The sequence below is a fragment of the Cebidichthys violaceus genome, unplaced genomic scaffold, assembly GCF_023349555.1.
Source record: "Cebidichthys violaceus isolate CVI_PGR_0920_01 unplaced genomic scaffold, fCebVio1.0.p SCAF_13, whole genome shotgun sequence".
Lineage (NCBI taxonomy): Eukaryota > Metazoa > Chordata > Actinopteri > Perciformes > Stichaeidae > Cebidichthys > Cebidichthys violaceus.
In genome coordinates, this window is record NW_027176296.1 from 9351067 (window position 1) to 9364093 (window position 13027).

The 13027-nt window shown below is 39.8% G+C and overlaps 1 protein-coding gene across 1 annotated transcript in view; it reads right to left on the minus strand.

Moving 5' to 3' along the window:
• Positions 1-235: 235 nt before the first annotated feature.
• Positions 236-13027, minus strand: part of LOC137870429 (collagen alpha-1(XXIV) chain-like) — an 85057-nt gene continuing 72265 nt past the window's right edge. Inside the window, exons 46-60 of the mRNA XM_068707684.1 lie at positions 11763-11816; positions 11078-11185; positions 8336-8443; positions 8090-8197; positions 6089-6142; positions 5900-5962; positions 5591-5644; positions 5293-5328; positions 4396-4431; positions 3937-3963; positions 2976-3041; positions 2577-2745; positions 2350-2459; positions 1746-1964; positions 236-1661 (exon numbers count right to left, since the gene is read on the minus strand). Of these exons, the coding sequence (XP_068563785.1) occupies positions 1515-1661; positions 1746-1964; positions 2350-2459; positions 2577-2745; positions 2976-3041; positions 3937-3963; positions 4396-4431; positions 5293-5328; positions 5591-5644; positions 5900-5962; positions 6089-6142; positions 8090-8197; positions 8336-8443; positions 11078-11185; positions 11763-11816 (1359 nt within the window). The 3' untranslated portion in view covers positions 236-1514. The remainder of the gene's footprint in view (positions 1662-1745; positions 1965-2349; positions 2460-2576; positions 2746-2975; positions 3042-3936; positions 3964-4395; positions 4432-5292; positions 5329-5590; positions 5645-5899; positions 5963-6088; positions 6143-8089; positions 8198-8335; positions 8444-11077; positions 11186-11762; positions 11817-13027) is intronic.

A 13027-nucleotide genomic window follows, 5' to 3' on the forward strand; every position in this document is an offset into this window, starting at 1 on the left:
TTAATGAACGAGGGACTCTTTCACTTCCCCCTTCAAGATGAATCCTGCAGGTATCAAACTGTTTATCTACCTTTATGCCACCATTAATCTAAAATAGATTAGGAAACATTATATATGTAATCATGTAGTTGATATTCAACAGTAATTTGATCCCTACAGATTGTATGACTTTGACAGTGCATGACCATATTTAAAAAAAAGTACAGAACCATTTGTGGATAAAATGCTCCATTTATTTGTTTGTCAACGTGTTATTATTATTTACACATTTTAATCCACATTTATCCTGCACAGACTTATATAATTACACTTTGTTCAAGGTAACATAACTTAAGAATATGACTGTGTTTTCTGTGTATTCTGACTCTGGCCTCATGTAGCTGCCAGTCCACCTAACCACCCCTGAATTAACGAAAATAACAGTATGATAAACATGCAGTCACAGGTGTGAAGACACAAACACACTTTTTAACATAAATACTTCTTTAGACTGAGCTGTGGTTGACCAAATAGTTCTCTGAGAGTATAACTTACTGTGTTTCAGTAATGTGAACAAAAAACAAAAAGGATATAAATAAACATACAGTATGCTGTCAATATATACACAGGAAATGTAAAAACTCACTGATGACTCATTCTATGTTGCAGCACCAATGATAGGTTTCCCCTGAAGAACCTACCACATAGAAGGAAAAGCTACACAAAATATGTAGTGTATCAAAAAATGGTTCATAAATTAGAAATGACCAAATCAACATAGGCACTTGGACAACATAACTCTTGATGTAACCGGTACATACAACAAAAAGGCCAAAACAGAAAAAAAAACTAACTTGACATTAGCAACTGTTCTAGAAAGCAAATGAGCAGGTAGAGGTAGAGCACCATCTGTCAAGATGTACAGATCCGACTGGGCAGGACCGAAGACAAAAATATCATGAAAACAATGTAAAATAAATCATTTGATCGGAAATTGAAATATTTAAAGCAGTCACACATTATCGGCATGCTATTGCACTCATAAAAACGTTTAGTTAGACAGTGCTCCTATATAGAGGCCTGGCACGCTCCTTCGAGTTAGGCCTCTGCTTAGGACAGTCTGGGTGTGTTTGTGGGGGAGGGGTGAGAAGGAGGCGTGACTTTTAGATAGGCTGCTGCTTAATGACACCTTACCCTGTGATCAGGGAGTGATATGGGTCCATACACAGCCAACCTAACAATGACTAACAATTATCAACGAAACAAACTTTATAAAATTTTTGATAAATATTGGTATACACTCTTATCTTTTGGCCTTCTTGGCCTGGATTTTTCACAGAGATTGAGTTATTCCATGCAGGTCTGCCTTCGATTGGACATGGGGCAGTTGTTGCTCTGAAAGGTCCCACTACCGGTTTCCAACAAATGCAACAATATCTCACAGACAATCCCTCTTTGGTAGGCAGGCATTTTTTTGTAACAACCTTGCATTTTAGTAGTTCATGTAAATAGGTTACAGGACGGTGATGTTGGTGTCAGAGGAAGCAGACTGGACTGATTTCTACATGCTGTTGACTATTGGACTGCGATGTGGGAAACTCCTGTATGTCTACAATAGGTAGCTGACGACTGTCCTGAGTATGGAAGAAGAAACGTGACTGGTGCCAGCTGCCATCTTGGATCTGAAAGAGAATGGGTGGATCATAAATATTCCAGACTATGCTTGGAAAAGTATTGCTAAACCAGCTCTCTGTCCCGTTCATTACCTTGCACTCGTCTTGTAGCACATGTGGTTCAAGTAGTGTGTCTTTCTCAAACATCTGTTTGTTCCAGCCACGAAACCGAAGTGTGGTGTTCTCTTGCGGTAAGGATCCGGTGGTGCCGTATGGAGGATCATTTAGGCAGTGGAGTGTGATGCTGTGACTGGCCTCACTACTCAGTAAATGGAGAAACTTCATTTGGACTTTCCCTACCTCAAACACCATCTGTGACGGGGAGCAGAATCAGTAGTGTGTATCAGTTTGCCATTACAATAGGATAAAGACTCACAATTCAAATGTTTAAAAAGACGTGATACAGCCTCCTACAATGTCAAAGCAAAGGACAATACAGAGGATTGTTGCAGTTGAGGTTCTAAATGAGTGCTCTATTGTTGTGTAAGACAATGTGGACAAGTTCTAGGAATCAACTGACATGGATGGAGACACCAATGACCGAGCACATACTTGTCCTCACCATCCAAAACATAACATAACCATTATTTCTATTTATCTATATCTTATACTTTAATAAAGAAACAGCCCTTATTTTAACTAGCACCTTGATATGTTGATAGGTTCATCTTTTTACAACTTTTAGAGGCAATTTTACCTTATTAGAGGTCACTGGGTGTAAACAGGTGTGCCCTCCTGCGGTAAAGTTGCAGTAGACCTTGAAAGCATCAGAAGTGCAGCCCAAGTTTGGATCAATCCAGAACCAACCTGAAAGTCCCCAATTCAAAGGCAGGACAGGGACAGAGAGACAGGGAGGGCAAGTATTTTATAAAGGCATATCCAAACATCTTCACATGCCTAAAATCAGGTAGATAAGACTCTCACCATCTCTGAGCTTGTGATGACAGTCAAGCAGATCTTTACAGACACGAGCCGGGTTCTCCCGTGTGCCCAGAGGCTGTTTGATGCTCTCAATCACACTGCTTAGGTAGCGTAGGGTCTTAAGTATCTCCGTATTCTGGTCTGGCAGGCTCATCTCTGTATTCTGGAAACTCTGGTTGAGAGAGACAGCACTGTCAAACTCTAAACTGATATATTAAGAGCCTTAATTACAGTTACAATACGAACAAAAAGTGCAAAACAGGAATTGTGAAGAACGTTGCATTAGTGTTTAAAATCACTTCCCGATTATTCATTAGACTTTCCATCTGCCAACTTATTTGCCATCTATGCAACAACCCAAACATTCACCCCGTTCATTGGCTCAGTGTATTAGTGCCTTACCTCTGTCCTGAGGGCGGTGTTAGATTCAGATAGACCATAGACTGCTGAGTCAATATAAATCTGCCTCTGTAGATTCAAAATCAACATATTCAGTTTAATGAAATCATAACACATTCAGTGCCCTGTTCATTATTTAACTGAAAGATTTTAATCCGTAGGCTTTTTTATTGGTTACAGAAAACATGAAAGTTTCAATACACATCTTGTTTATAGAGAAAGAATAAGAATACACTTTAATACCAAAAGCAGTAAAATAAGTGTTGCATCAATAAACCCTGACATTCCTGACTTCAGTGGGGGGAAGAATAACACATTCCACACAGCATAAACACTACAGTGATCATATAATGTGTGTAAACAAAAAAGGGATCTGATATAGTTGCTTTTCTGGGTTCTTAGAATTGTTCGAACAGGAAAAAGTCATTCAGATAGCAGAAAGCTACACTTTATCCACAAGTTATGACAGATAAGAGATGTGCAGAAGGTTTCTATCACAGTGCAAGACAACTTTGTTGTTAGAGCATTGATCTGCACCGCCAATGCTACTGAACTAAAGTGTTTTTGCGAGTCTTTTCCCTGACATGGATTTATTGGATCATCATTAGTTTTGCAAATACATAAACAAGAAATGTTTTCCCATCCTTGCTTTGCTCTGCTGTCGTTTCTCTATTTCTTTGAAAATTCTAATGAAGCTTGGGCAGTCACAAAGCTTGGATTTCAGGAACAAAGAAAGTTGTAACAGGGTTACTCTCCAGACAGACTGAGATTACAAGGTTCAGTTTAATGTAAATTATATACATACTTTCTTTAAATGATCAATTAGCCAACTTCTGGGCAATTTCCGCTGCAACTTTATGATCCAAACCTTTCTTTTGCAAGTCTTTTGCATGACACTCAAAACATGCCTTCTGCCTTCTAGCTGTATGGCTACCTGTCTACTTGAGTGACATGAGACACTTACTGTTGGACCTGGAGCTCCAGGAGGTCCCTAAAGTGGGACGAAATTAGAAGACAAAATGAGTGACACAGTGAAAAATGAGCCCATTGTGGTTGCTGTCAGTTCACTACCATGTCGGATTAATTATTGGGAGATGTTTGAGGGTGCAACCAGAGAACTGCCCTGTCTGGACTGACCAAAAATATTTGGAATAGAGTAGTCTTTTAGTTATAGTATTTCATAGTGTAAATATAAAATAAATCATTTGAAATCTCATATAGCAGAGCCATCAGTAATCTCATATTGTCCTGTTTCCTTTTTGTTTCATACAATCAGGCCCAAAATATAATAAAAAAGTCTGCCTGCACTGACGGAATTGAAAGCAAGCTCATCCACTATGCTTCATAAATATCACCAAACTTTATTAGTACATTAAAAGATGTGTACTGTAAGATGAAATGTGATAGTGAGGTCAGCACTTACACTAGGTCCTGGACTTCCCTCTGGTCCTTGAGGCCCCTGAAAGTGTGAGAAAGAATATCAGTGTTAATCTGGCTAAACTGATGCATTAATAATGTTTTTAGTTTGTCCTGTTTGCTCTGGCGACCTCAAGAATGTAGCGGCCTATGTGAAAACTCCTACACCCTACATGAATACCATATTACCGGCTGAGAGCTTTAAAAATAACGTGAATTGGATCATTTAAACGTAGCATCAGGGTTAGAGTGAATACTAAAACTTAAACTTTATTACAATCGTCATTTACATTAGGTACATATATGAAATTAGACCTCTGCATTTTACCCATCCTTAGTATATTAGGAGCAGTGGGCTGCTGTGAAGTGCCAGGGTAGCAATTTGGGGTTCTGTGTCTTGCTCAAGGACACTTCGGCACAGGACACGTAGCAGCCAGGGAGCGAACCGCCAACCTTGTGATTACTGGATGCAGATTGCACTGTGGTTTGCCATGCTAATATTTTGACAAGGCATTTCTTCAACAGTGTTTAAACAAGAGGGTCTGAGAATACTGGAAGGCCCCACAGCGAGACGCTGAAATCAGCTACTTTCACTCAGCCATACCGATCTGCTGTCACTTAAGGACAGTCACATAAACTACCACTGAACCCCAGCTAGCTTTCATGCACATTTAAACACAGCCTTCGTCCTCTACAGTAGGTGTTTTTTACAATATGCTTTGAGGTGGCGCCATGACAACTGGCCCAGCAATGTTTTCTCAGTAAGGAATTTTCAAGTCTGAGTTTTCAGTAAAGTATAAACATGATATAATCACATGGTATATCAGCATGTAATCATACGTAATATAAATCATTATCACATAATCAGTGAGCATTTTCAGTGTTGGTTTGAATCGGATCTTACCATTTCGCCACTGCTTCCCTTTAGACCCCTTGGCCCCTGTGGAAAAGATATACAGTACTGTTTCCCACTCTGTATTCTATATACACTTGAATTAGCACATGGCCAGTTAATATACTGGTTTTATCAAAAGATCATTGACTTGTGATTGCCTTGTTGTTATACAACTCTCATTACACACGGACACAAACGCACACACACACACACACAAACACACACACACACACAAACACACACACACACACACACACACACACACACACACACACACACACACACACACACACAGAGAGAAACCTACGGGTTTTCCCATTGGGCCCATCATTCCTTCAGGGCCTACAGGTCCAGTGAATCCCTGAAACAAACAGCAGGGTTGAGGATTAAAAAAACAAGTCTGACATGTACACGTTCTCAACAGTAAGGCTGCTGAAAAGGCGGTTACAGTTTATCCCACAAGACTTCAGGGTGTCATAAGTGATGACAACAGAAAGTTTGTGTATTCTAAAGAGGAGTTTTTTTCAGAATCTTATTCCACTACTAGGATTTGAATCCCTGCAGTACAGAAAGCACTTTGGTGTGCTTACTGTTTCTTTTTTTCTGTTAAACTTACCAGAGTGCCTATTGGGCCTTTCGGGCCAGGGAAGCCTCTCAATCCCAAATCACCATTCGGCCCCTGTTAAAAGGAAAAACGGGTTTAGGTGAACTGGTGTGTCAGTATACAGGGACAATAGGATTAAATTCTAGCTTATTTCCTTCTGTTCTGTTTTATCATTTGTTACACTCTCTCTTAGTCTCTTACCGTTGGCCCTGAAAAGCCCTGTAAACCAACCATTCCCAGATCTCCAGATTCCCCCTGCAAGCAGAAAAGAAAATCACATCATAGCAACAGAGGAGCTTTGCATTTTACACACTGTCATTGTGACATTTAGTATGCATTTGACAAACACATCGTATAAATAAGTACAATGTGTGTGTGTAAGTGCCTAACCCTTTTAAAAGTGTCTTTTAAAAATGTCCATGTCCATTTCAAAAGACCCCGGGCACACACAAGGCTTTATGTCTGGATCTATAGTGGCCTCAGCCCATATACACACACACCCTCCTAGAAACTGTGGGGTTTGGTGTCTGAACCCTATTCTGTGTCTGAGCACTGTCTGCTGTCTAGAGAGGCAGAGTCTATGTTTGTACAGCCAGTCGTCCACATCCTCTAGACAGCTCCACTTTCGGGCCAGTGACTTTGACCGAGAAACTCTATTGACTGAACAGTGCAAAGGGATCCGACCCAAGGGCCCGAGTCTGCTCTCTGTTTCACAGGCATCAATGGGGAAAACTAGTGGAGGGAGAGGAGAGCGAGGGATTGAATGTTGTTTCTTTTTTCTTCTCTTTGAGGAGTTACGTAAGTAAAGTGGAGCACCTCTTTTTCAGGTCTCTGGAGGGTGAGGATCTTACATAACTTGGCCTTAACAGGCGGAATGTTTCCATTCCTGGTCTCGCCCAGATAATTTGTTACTCCACTCAGGGTGGAAAAGTGTCAGGCACACAGATTGTCTAACTAACCCCCTGAAGCTATATTTAGAGAGCTATTAAAGAATGTATATAAGTTTATAAAACCCTAGGGGGTATCCATTTAAAACAAGCAATGGAGTAACCTAAACTTTCATGACTTAAACAATTCAAGAAGATATGTTATGTGTTAAAGAGACATTTTATGACCGTTAAAGAAAAAGGTATGAATCTGAGAATCAAACAGTTGCAACGAAACATCAGGGGTAGAGTAGAAGAACAGAGTAGAACATAAAATATTCACTTCAAAAGGAGGAAAGTGGACATTTCAGTCACATCTTGTCATATACTTTGCAATGCAAACATGTTGGAACAACGAGTTTTTGTGTGAATAGCTCACTTCTACTTCTACTTACCGTATTTTTCGGACTACAAGGCGCACTTAAAATCCTTAAATTTTCTCAAAAATTGACAGTGCGCCTTATAATCCAGCGCGCCTTATGTACGGTTACTTGTTGTGCTTATTGATCAATTTTATGTGGTACAATGCGCTCAAAAATCTGTCGAAATGTGTAAGTACGACTTTGGCGAGCAACGAAGCCGCTCCGCTCAATGGATATTCGGAGCATTACGGTACGCATGGGAGGCAACGCCGGGCTAGTAACGCCACTATCTGCCACTGGATTGCTGACGCGTGGGCTGAGGTGTCGGTCGCAACCGTCGTCCGAGCTTTCACCAAAGCTGGAATCATCACTGAACAGCCAAGTACCGATAACGGCAACAAGACTGACTCGGAAAATGACGAGAGGGATTCGGGCATTCTTGATGCCGAAATCGCACAGTTGTTTCACTCAGACACTGAAGATGAAGAATTCGATGGATTTGTGGAAGAGGAATGAATCGATAAGTGAGTGTATTTTTCTGTACCGGTATTTGTTGTTACAACTGAGTTGAATAAAGTTTGATTTACCGGACTGTGTTGTTTTGCTTAATGCGCCTTATAATCCGGTGCGGTTTATGTGTGAACATAGACACGTTAATTCACAGTGCGCCTTATAATCCAGTGCGCCTTATAGTCCGAAAAATACGGTATTTACTAGACTTTAGTTAATACTGTATATGTTATTGCTACTGACAGATCTGAACCTAAACATGAGCCAATATCCCTAGAAATTAACTTGCCACAGTATCACATACACTATTATTGTTACACAATCATTTCAGGCTATGGAAATAAACTAATCCTACTTTAGGACGGATTTTTTTCTTTAAATCACAAATGCCTCTATATACTCACTGGTTGTCCTTTGGTTCCCAGGTCACCTTTCCTGCCCTGGTCACCTGCAACTCCCTCCAAGCCTTTGATTCCAGAAACTCCCCTGTCCCCTGGCAGTCCCAAGTCTCCCTGATCCAACAAATGTCAAGAATTAAAAAAATTAGTCCAACTTAGGAAAATGTTTCGTCACTAGAGACGTATCTGTTCTGTTAAGACACCCTTCTACAGCTTATAATAAATTAGGTCAATATTTATTATCGTTTTCACCTTCTGACCAGCCGGTCCTCTTTCTCCAGGTGTTCCAGGAAGTCCAATCTCTCCCCTGGGACCTGGACGTCCAACAGATCCCTCCTGTCCCACCGAGCTTCTCTGACCCTGAAAGAAAGGTTGCCAATGTCAAATCAAACCAATAAAGTAAGTTTTGTTTTACTAGGAAAAATATATTATTATTATTTTTGGAACCTGCATCATTTACATCCATGTTTACAGCAATAATTCCTCTTTTTCCCAGCCTTTCCTGATGCATTGCAACACTTCTTGGAACATTACAGCAGTAAAATAGAATGAAACCATCTTCAGTTTGTGTGAGCGTCCTTACATAAGATACAAACAAGCCCCCCCACACACACACTCATCAAAACATTTCTCCATAGCAAAAAAAACCTCCAAATGGTACTTTAAAGATTTATTGGAGGTTAAAGACTTGTGAAGACTCATAAAGGTGGTTAACAAAAAACACAAATTGATGGACATTTCTTGCATTTATAGTTTGCTCTTAAGCTGACAGTCATACTTCTAATGTCGGGGAGTCCTTGAATGCACCAACAAGGAAACGTTTTCAACAGTCAATGGCAGGCTATGTCAAACATAGGCCAAAAAAACAGCTGGCAAAGCTGTTTAATATATAATGACAAACAATTAGTCTCTTCAATTATGTTTCAAGTTCAGTTTTATTCCAATAAATCCAAACAATTTTCTGAATTCATTGTTTTTCACAGCTGTAAACCACAGTGCCACAGCAAAGTATGCTGGCCTCTATAATATTTCTTGGCCGTGTTCTCCCTAAGCCTACCCATAAACTCACTGCCTGTCACTGAGTTGCTTTCTCACACCACAAATGAGCAGTGTTTGAGCAGAAGGGAGCGAGTGATATTTGAAGTGAGTGAGTGGGACGTCGCCATACACATGGCTTCTGTTCCTCGATCACTGTGCGGATAAGTCTGGAATCAGATATTTTTAGTGAACCCCCAACCTGTAGGTGCTAAGAACCTCATGATATATATCTATATCTATACATACACATAGTATTACCACGGGGAACACATTGATTAACTATGGAAGCATCTGGTCAGTGTTTTGGTTACAGATGGATGCACCTAAAGTGTTGGTGCAATTTGTTTTTGCTGGAGGAAAAACAAAAAAAAGTGACCTTTTTTTTCTTTTCTGGCTGACGGAAATGGGCTTCCATAATTAACTCATCATCAATGCAAAACAAAAAATAGGGACCCTTGAATGTGAAATGAGTTGTTGGAGGAATGGGGTAGATAGTTTTCAAATACAAATTATTGATTTGCATGATATGAATAATTGTAATTTCTTCAAGACATCATCTCTGCAATGCACAACAATACAAACAATCCCAGCTAAAAAAACATAACTTCTAACCAAATATGGTATGTAACACACAGTTCAAGTATTCTCAGTGAGTGTTTTTGAGGCTTGTTGATACAGATTAGTTGCCATCAGAGTTTCCTTATGTTATCATTTGCATATGTACATCTGTCTTATTTTAAATGGCTGACACAAAAGCTGGAGTCTCAAGCAAAAACACCTGTCTAGTTCTTGAGTTGCTGGTGAAACTTTGTCAGTTGGATTCAGTTTCTAGCCTGCCATCAGAGGACATCTCCTGCTGAGACAGCCCTGGGTGCTTGTAGTAAAAAAGCACCCAAAGAGCTCTAGACTACTGAAGCAGACTGGTTTTAGAAAACCTGCTATTTTTAAAAACAGGTCACATATAAGAAAAGCTCTCTGTGAAAAAAAACAGGCATATATTTCAAGTTTACAGATTTGTTTGTGATTTAGGAGCGGTAGAGTTATGGGACTCACTTTGCTAGTGAGAAACCATATCATTTCAGTCAAAGTGAAAAACACCAGTAGCCGAAATTAGACTTACTAACTAGACTTTTAGACAACAACATTATGTAAATGAAAGCGAGACAGAGAAGACGTGTCTTTCCAACTCTTGGCTGGGACAAACACATTCATGCATGAAATCCCAATCCACTTTGGCTGCACACTTATTTTAAAAGACCCATTGCGTCGCAACAAGAAGACGCCAATCAAATCAAAAAAGGCTTTTACTGATAAGTCAATCACAGCCGTATGCCTCAGTCTTAAATCTACAGATAGTAGCAGCAGAAGAAATTCTTTCGGCATTCAGATGCAGTCAAATACAATCCCTGTGCTAAGAGGACAATTAAGCAAAAGTTAGCGTAATGGCTGAATAGGTAGTGAGGTCTATATGGTGATTAGGTTGTCTGCAGCTGTATTTAACCTCTGCTGTTTGGACTGCTGACTGTTTTCAACTGACAACTTATACTGCCAGTCCACTTGCCTACGTTGCAGGTAATATTCACATAGCTTTATTAATTGTGGACTATGTATATTTAGTCAAACCAGAGAGCAGTGGAGATTTAACTTCCTGTGTGCTTCTTTAGGTGAATTGGGCAAAAGACAAAAGGAATCAGTGAAGGCTAGGTCCGTGAGAGGCAAATATGTATCATTGGTTTCTTAAATTCTTCTAATGCAAACCACAAGTCTGCTATAGCGATTACGCATTAAGCACAGTAAAGGAAAGGTCATCTTGAAAGTTCAGTTATGAAAATAAATCTGCTGTAACCTGCATTCATGGTGCCGACCAAGATTGTTTTGAGACATAGCACATAAGCTTCATAATTTTCAAATGTGAACCCCACCTCCAAAATTCCACGTTTGTTCGTCACTGATTACCTGTCGTCCACGTTTTCCTGGAAATCCTGGTAAGCCAGTATGTCCTGGGGGACCATCCAGCCCTGGGTAACCCCTCATTCCCATGAATCCAGGTAAACCAAATGGCCCCTGGAAAGTTTTTCAGAACAGTGACAATGTCACTCAATCGCAGCTTGAGGGGCATTTACAGACTACTCATGAGCACCATGTCACTAAATTTATCACACCAGGTTTCTACATTGTAACTCTTCCTCTGATATTTCTAAATAAAGAGATCCATTCCTGAGGACTTCAGTTAATAAATATATGTCAGGATTTTTTTCAGCGCCCAATTACAGATCGATAAAGTCTGCAAGTTATGCATTGAAATATTTACACTTAAAAGTGACAGTTAAAAGGACATAAATACAATACTGTTGCTGCTGACATTTTCTGGCAAACACCTGTGCATTATATCATCTAACAATGGAAGCGGCAAAGCATTCTTTAAGTCACATGATCTAATTGCCTTCTCTTTAATTTGTATATGCAGTAGTGGTAACCAATGGGTAAACGTGCAATACTTTGGTAATGCTGTGGTGCTCTGCTGTTTCCCTATACCCAACTGCATCCTCATCACATAGCCAATCACGGTGGAAAGTGCTCTTAATTGTAATGCCGATGCTGTCTCTCTCTCTGCATTTGGTTGAGGTGACGTGATACTCACTTCAATGCCAGGAGCTCCACTCAGCCCTCGTGCTCCCTTATTTCCTCCTGAGCCCTGGATAAACGCACACATGAAGAATAGAACATACATCAGCATTCACAAAAACACACAGGGTTATAAATCTCAATCACCTCTCATTGAAGAGCGGAAATTTTAAAGACCATGTCTAACAGTCAAAGAAATATACACAACTGTAAACTGTACATTTAACACCTCAAATAGCATTGGATTAAATCACATTGAGGTGTTTGAGTGAAATATTCTGTGTGACTGCTTTATGTTTTTAACAATAGCACTTTCTAGAATATATATATATCATCATGCTAAATAACATAAGCTTTATAAAGGTGTCCGGTACATAGAAAAATTAGTCTTTCCTATGGAACCATCCTTTTGCGATTCATATTTTCTCTCCAGGCCCTGATACAGTGAGTCATGTACAGTATATGTACAATCATAGAAAGATACCCTTTAAGGGATGCTTTACAAAAGCCATACATTTGTAAGAAAAATATAGCAGATCCTAAAAGTTTCCTGTGTTTTCTAGCAGACTTTTATCGATGTTTCTAAACAGATGATATGTTGCATGTGACAATATTTCGAAAACTCTGTAATTCTCACAAGAATTGCCCAGACGGCCGTATAGACAACCTGAAAACATAATGGCTTCGCCCACGCCTGTTATCGGCACAGAGGCATTAAAAAGGGCATCTTAGATGAGTAGGATCAAGAATTTAGGGTGGTCACGAAAACTTGCTGTATTTCCCTTGTTACTTCTCACTCTTCTTTCTTTAATTCAAAACCTATTTCTAGCACTTGGCTTTTAATATTATGTACGAAGTAAGCTGAATTTCGTTTTTTCTTTCTCCATAACTAATATTCCACCATATGAAATCATCAACCACAGAGGTCACAGAGTCACAGGTCTTTGTACTAGCATGCTCATCTGGTAACAGGTGAACAATATGGTGCTTTGGAGAAATGTCTGTGGTTGGTCTTTCCTTTTGGCAGCAAACAAAAGGATTTTTCTTCATCCACAGAGTGATTTATAAAACCAGCCGAACAAACCCAACCCTGCTGGCAGTGGCTGAATGAGGCAGTGTTAATAGATTTATTGGCTTTGTTAAGAGCTAAACCCCTATTCAGTACAAAACAAGCAGCCTGGTGGTAGAAACATTCTGATGCTGACACCATTGATCTTATTTGCAGGAAGGACAATTACAGGAAGGAGTACATTGTTTCTCTGATTCATAAATGAGAGAAAC